At 41.1% G+C, this 6,307-nt stretch overlaps 1 protein-coding gene across 3 annotated transcripts in view; it reads right to left on the reverse strand.

Moving 5' to 3' along the window:
• Positions 1 to 2,224: 2,224 nt before the first annotated feature.
• The window catches only part of WIF1 (WNT inhibitory factor 1), a 97,358-nt gene continuing 93,275 nt past the window's right edge, over positions 2,225 to 6,307 (reverse strand). For all 3 annotated transcript variants that reach the window (XM_019514671.1, XM_019514670.1, XM_019514669.1), the window contains one exon: positions 2,225 to 3,048. In XM_019514671.1, coding sequence (XP_019370216.1) covers positions 2,927 to 3,048 — 122 coding nt within the window. In that variant the 3' untranslated portion in view covers positions 2,225 to 2,926. The remainder of the gene's footprint in view (positions 3,049 to 6,307) is intronic.

Here is a 6,307-nt window from a genome sequence, read left to right on the forward strand (position 1 = left end):
TTTTAATTCTACCTGTACCTGTGCTGTACAGTGGACAATTATTTCTTAAAGGAAACCTTTACTTTACTAGAATAATCTTCTTCAAGGAATTGGAAAGGCTGCTTTGGAGCCAGGGATGTAAGCTTGGAGAAGGAGGGCTACCTGTAGCATGGAGGGATTGGGTCCGCAAAGAGGACTTAAGGTTGTCATGTCTAACCCAGGTGCTCTGCTCCCAACTGGAATCCATGGCCCATCAACAAAGTACTGCCCCCTTAAATCCACTAATCCTCTGGCTACAGCATTCATTTGCAGTGTTGGAGATGCATGTTCACATCCCCCCTAATTTGGAGGAAGGCTGCAAGCCCAGGTTTTTCATTTAGATCAGGGGTGCTCAACGGACCAGATCCAGCCCCCTGCACTATGTTGTCTAGCCTGCAGGGCTAACTGTGGGCCTGAAAATTTTGCAGGTAGGGGACTGGTGGCAGCTAATTGATACTCCCCTGCAATCAAATTTCTGGGCCTGTGAAGAGTCTGTGAGCCAGATAGCTTGGCCCCACACACTTGATTGAATACTTGAGGGCAACTGGGGCAGCACAGAGCAGTGCAGGGCTGAGCAGGGTGAGAGTGCACAGCTAAGCGACGAAGGCTGAGCTGGATGGCATATGGGCAGTCAGGGCAGTGTGGAGCAGCACGGAGCCAAGTGGAGGCCCATGGAGCTGGATGGAGATGGCATGGGGCCCAATCCTGGTGTTTGGGGCCCAATCCAGGCTGCAGGGTCCAAAACATTGAGTACTACTGCTCTAGACAAGTGCCCTAATTGTGCTGCTATGATGTATACTGAGGTAGGGCTTTCTCAGTCTCTTCTGCTGTGGATTTTCCATGTTGCAGAAATAAATATGGAGTAGGAATGGAAACACTCTAGCTGCCAGGCTATAGAGGCATTCTCACTTTCTCTGATCCAGACAAAACTGCTTTCTCAGCCTGTGGAAGAGTTGCATATATGAGAACTATGCAAGGTCATGCCCAGAAATTGTCATTCTTCCATTGTGAATCAAATCCTTCTGTTGAGTCATTTTATCTGTTTTGAAAATTGCATCCGGTTTTCCATTGCTATGGAATAGAACTATATTCTAGAGTGACTATCAATATATTCCATAGATCTTTTTCAGGAACTAAATATAAACAGGTCTTAAAAATTGAACTTAAGACTAGTATTCTTGGCATATGCTTTCCTCCTAGTTTTCAGTCATTAAAGTGCAGAACTGGCCTCATTTCTTCCAGAATATGATTCTTCTCCTTATAATGTATGTAGCTTGGGGCTGGGTTTTCTAACTCTGTCACATCACAAACTATGAACCATTGCATATCACAGGATGAAACATCCATGTTCTGCTCACTGTAAGGGCACAGGAAAACACATGGACATCATCCCCTGGGCAAAGAAACCTCATTAGGATCATCCAACTTACTTGCCTTTTCCCTCCTAAAAGCAGCATATACGAGGGAAGATAAGGAGCAAATTAAAACCCAGAACTCACACCAAGGCCTTTGGCTGAGCAGAGCAGAAGCATCAAGTATGATACCAGCAAGTTTAAAGCTTTGTTTGTACTTCTCCTCCACTGGACCAAATTCTCACACTGAGGTCCCTTTATTTTCTAAAGTGATGCCACAGGGTCTTAGAATAAATATAACTCAGGTCCTGTTGTTCTGGAGCTTGGGCATTGGCCTGTGGAACTGAGCTGTATAACTAGGTGTGTGTAATGCAAAAGGAGAGAGGAAAAAAAAGGTATCTGTTAATTTGTTGTCTGTTTGGAACACAAACACTTCCCCATAATGATGAAACTAGGAGAAAAGCATATGCCAAGAATACTAGTCTTAAGTTCAATTTTTAGGACCTGTTTATATTTAGCTCCTGAAAAGGATCTATGGAGTATATTGACAGTCACTGCAGAATATATTTCTATTCCAGAGCAATGGAAAAAGGTTGAGATCCTGTTGAGACATCCAGTCAATTTTTGCAGAATTACTTGCCTTTGTCACAACCATCTCCTTCCAAAAACTTTGGAAGTCTTATTCTGGGCCCCAGGGTTAGGTTGGAAGATCTTTTGGGAATGACTCACCAAGGAGAGGGAAGCAGGAGGATCATGCCAACCCTTCCTTGTGACTTAGAAGGGATCCTGATGGTCTAAGGAGGACATTGATGCAGCACATTCCTGGTGAAATTATGATATACCACAACCATCGGTACTCGAAAAACTAAAGCAGCATCTTTATTTTATCAGTAACAATCAGTATAAAAGGTTTATTACAAAAGAGCTGTTGTTTACAATATATTATGTTGCTTCAAGCCAATGCAAAAAAATCCATACATTATAGATCTACTTTGTTTACAATATATTATATTGTTTGAATGGCACTACTGTAATGTATTGTTAATACAGAGCACTCTGCAAAATTGTAAAGACCAAAAATATTATTGAAATGAGTTATGCATTCTTTTTAAATTAAGATTTTTTATATCCTTTTTTAAGATAAAAATGTCTAAATGCACAATAGTAAAAATAACCCTGACTTATGCTTAGGTTAACTACCTCTGTAGTCACTGGACTGATGCAGGTTAGCATCTATACAGTTCTCTGCTGGGATGCTGTTTAAATTTGGAAATATTTGCAGCTACATAATTAAGAAGACAGGTTTAAAACGTAACTGAAATATAGTACAAACACCATCCAAAGCACTGAAACAAGAAGCCTATATAATCGTGCTAAAGACGTACTTATAAAACTTAAAAGGAATAGTAAATATCAGCTCAGTGGTTTATAATGAAGCTAATAAAATTCAGGCCAGTAATCTTAACTGTAATGAACAGCATTTTAACATTCAACACATGAAAGGTTAATGAAGGCTGTGAACTTTGTGTAACATAAAACGTTTCAGATGTCTGAGTTCACCAGATATAATTGGATTCGGGTGGAACAAGCCTCTCTTCAGCCTTTTTAGGTGAAGGTGTGTGCTGTCTCTGCTTCGTGCCTGTTGGCCTCAGGGCAGTCATAATGCTGGCTCCATACCCTGAAAAATTATCCAGTTCAAGTGAAAACTACAAAAGCTGGCTGCTAGTACATTGTTAATATTTCAAATAGAAACCGTTTTCCCCATTTGAACATAAGGGTTTTAATGCACATCCCACAAGTCCCCACATGAAAGAATGAGGTGCCATGAGACAGAAGTTAATCATGAAAAGATGCACTCTGTGGCTTTTAGAGCAAGGTGATCTTATCCCATGATTGCTGCACTATTTCCATACTTAAGACTAGAATACAGAACTGGTTTCACACATGTCCCACTCATGTTTGATGGATGGAGAGTAATATACAGTCATTAGAGACCAGCTTTAAACCAAATTATTGGTTCAGTTATTGGCCATAAGTTTCAACCTGTGGGGAGTCAGTGTTAATAATGTAAATATTTTTTGTTTAGAATACCAAGAAATAGAATAGCAACAACAAACACCTGGAGAATAAATAAGTCCTGTCTGACACAGCAGCTTTGTTGCTGAAAACAAAATGAGAATTAAAAGTATTCATGTTATAACTCTTTCTTATTTTATTTACCAATGGGGAAAAGACTTCTAAAATCCAAATCTTAAGTTCGTGTTCTATTTTTACAAATTTTCCTTCAGGAGACTGCTTTATTAAGAAGCCATTCCCTCAAACCAAATGTGTTCCTTTTCAGTGTTTTCTTTTATATAAGTATTTTTATAACTTTTCAAGGCCACTGATATCACCATAGCTTGCCTTTCTTTGAGATTAAGTGTGAGCCCCTTCTCTGGACTGGAAGAGATTTGGTTTTATTTGTAGAAGGTGAAATGCAGATCAGTACAAAGTGTCCTCAGCTCCAGTTTAGTTCTACTTGGGCCCTTAATACTGGGCCCCTTTTTGTTGTTTCCATGCTGGCAAAACTCTCCATGCAGTGAGAGTTTTGCCTCCATAGAAACTGCAGGGCAATGTCCATTCTTTAAATCAACATGTTCATTAATGTTGGTTTCAAAGCCTTGGAGCTAACACTAGTGTTCAAGTACAGCATCCTGGTGGTAGAGCTTTCATACTATGCAGTTTATTTTACTTGCATGGTTAATTGCTTCTTTTGGGGCAGCAGCATGTATATTTATTCACAATAAAAAAAAAAGTTCACTTGCTAGCTGCTGGCTGAACTTTACAGATGTGTTTCTGAAAGATGGTATCAAACCTGGTATGGATTTCCATACACTTTTTTTTAAGCCTATAAGGCATGTAGTACATTTACTAATGGACTTATGCCATTTTTTAACAGGAGAATATATAGGCAAACAAATATACTAGCCAACTACAGAACAGATTCTGGAATCTTAGTTTTACAGTATAACCTATTCCTGTTAGACTGTTTTAGTGCTTTTATAAAAACATCCATAGTTATTTTAATTAATTTGAACATGATGTATAGGTCCTCTAGCTAATGAATCAGTGGTGTCAACTAATGCTCCACTAATGGAGCTATTCTTTCTTCTCAATTCTGCTGTCTGTTGGCTGTTACTGATAATTAGGGGTGTGCAAAGCGGGCAGTATCCAATTTGCATTTGGATTTGGCCCGATTTGGGGGACAGTAATTCGATTAGCTGATTCACATCAATCTCCTGATTCAATTCAGCTAAATCTGAAGATTTGATTCTGATTTGGAGATTCAGCGATTTCAGCCACAGACACAACTTTACATGTTTTTTTCTACATACCTCAAAGTACCGGGCACAGCTCATGAATGCTGAGATGGTGGGGCAGATGGAGTGTCCCATGGCAGCACGGGGGAGTCCCCCGCATGCTCGGCAGCAGTCCCAGAAGTGGACCAGATGTACTTTCAGTCCACTTCCAGGTCTGCTGCTGAACACACAGGAGACCACTCCCCTCCACCGCAGTTCCCCGGGTTGGTGATCGGCTGCAGGGGGATCTTGGGTGCTCCCGCTGACCCAGGAGGCACCAGTCGCCAAGCTAGGTGGTAGGGGAATCCCCACACACTCTGCGGCAGACCTGGAAGTGGACCAGAAGTACTTCTAGTCCATTTCTAGGTCCACCGCCAAGCACCCCGGGGACCCCGCTATGCTCCTGTGGGACTCTTCATCTGCCCCACCATCTCAGCATTCACGAGCCACCTGGTACCTTGAGGTACATAGAAAAGACATATAAAGCTGCATCTATGACTGAATTGTTGAATCTCTCTGAATTGAATCAGAGGCTTCCAATTAAATTCAGGGAGATCAATGGGTCTCCTGATTCAATCGGATTTGGAGATTTGGCTGCTGAATTGGGCTAAATCTCCTCTGAATCGAATCAGCAACCAAAGCTTTGCACAGCCCTACTAGTAACGTAGCTCCTATTACACAGTCTTGTAGGCTGTTTTTAACTCTAGCTAAACATTAATTCAGATGAGGAAATAACTTTCAGTGAAGCACTGGCTGCACTGTTAAGATGCTCAGGAAGGCTTGATTGTGTTTTATGAATCTGAAAGAGATGTACACCTAATTCTAATGACAACAGGACTAAAGAAGCAGCCTCTTTTGATTATTTGTGTGACTAGTTTGCTGGGGGGTTTAATACATAATGGCAAATGTATGATATAGCAAATTAATGCACATTTCAATAACTTACATTTGCTTTTGCTTCAATCTTAAACTGAATATTATCGCCATAGGCCCCTAATATATTAGCAAAGTTTCTAGTTCAGGGGGTCAGTGACATTTTTGGGCAGAGTGCCAAAACCTCCCAAAATCTTGACTTGTAAGATGTTGGCATGCTAGGGAGAGGAAGCCATGATGGGCCCGATCCTTATTGTGGCAGTGCATCCCTGGTCCTTTCCCCACCATGAGTCCCAAGGCGCATGTGCACTCGCTCCTGGCACCGTACCAAGCCAAGGCCCTGAAGCAACTGCTTGTAGCCTCTCCATTGCCTACTGTGAGCAGCCCAGGCTCCATGGCCAGTGGAAGCAGCTTGCCAAGAGCCTGGGCCGGCTGTGGCATTTACAAAGTAAAATGGCTTCTTAAGTTGCGCTCTGGCACATGTGCTGGGGGTTGCTAACCCCTGTTCTAGTTTATTTTACCTACAAAAAATGTGTTGTGTTATATGCAGTGATGCACCCTACCACCTGTCTCCCCTTTTTCAAAATTCTAGATCTACCCATGTCAGAAATCTCTCTTAATAATTTGTTATTAGAGTAATGTTTGCTAATATGTAAAGCTAACTTTGAATTTATCACTTGGATGCGCATATATATATATATATATATATATATATATATATATATG

Source organism: Gavialis gangeticus, unplaced genomic scaffold, assembly GCF_001723915.1.
Source record: "Gavialis gangeticus isolate Ggan-Ray unplaced genomic scaffold, GavGan_comp1, whole genome shotgun sequence".
Lineage (NCBI taxonomy): Eukaryota > Metazoa > Chordata > Crocodylia > Gavialidae > Gavialis > Gavialis gangeticus.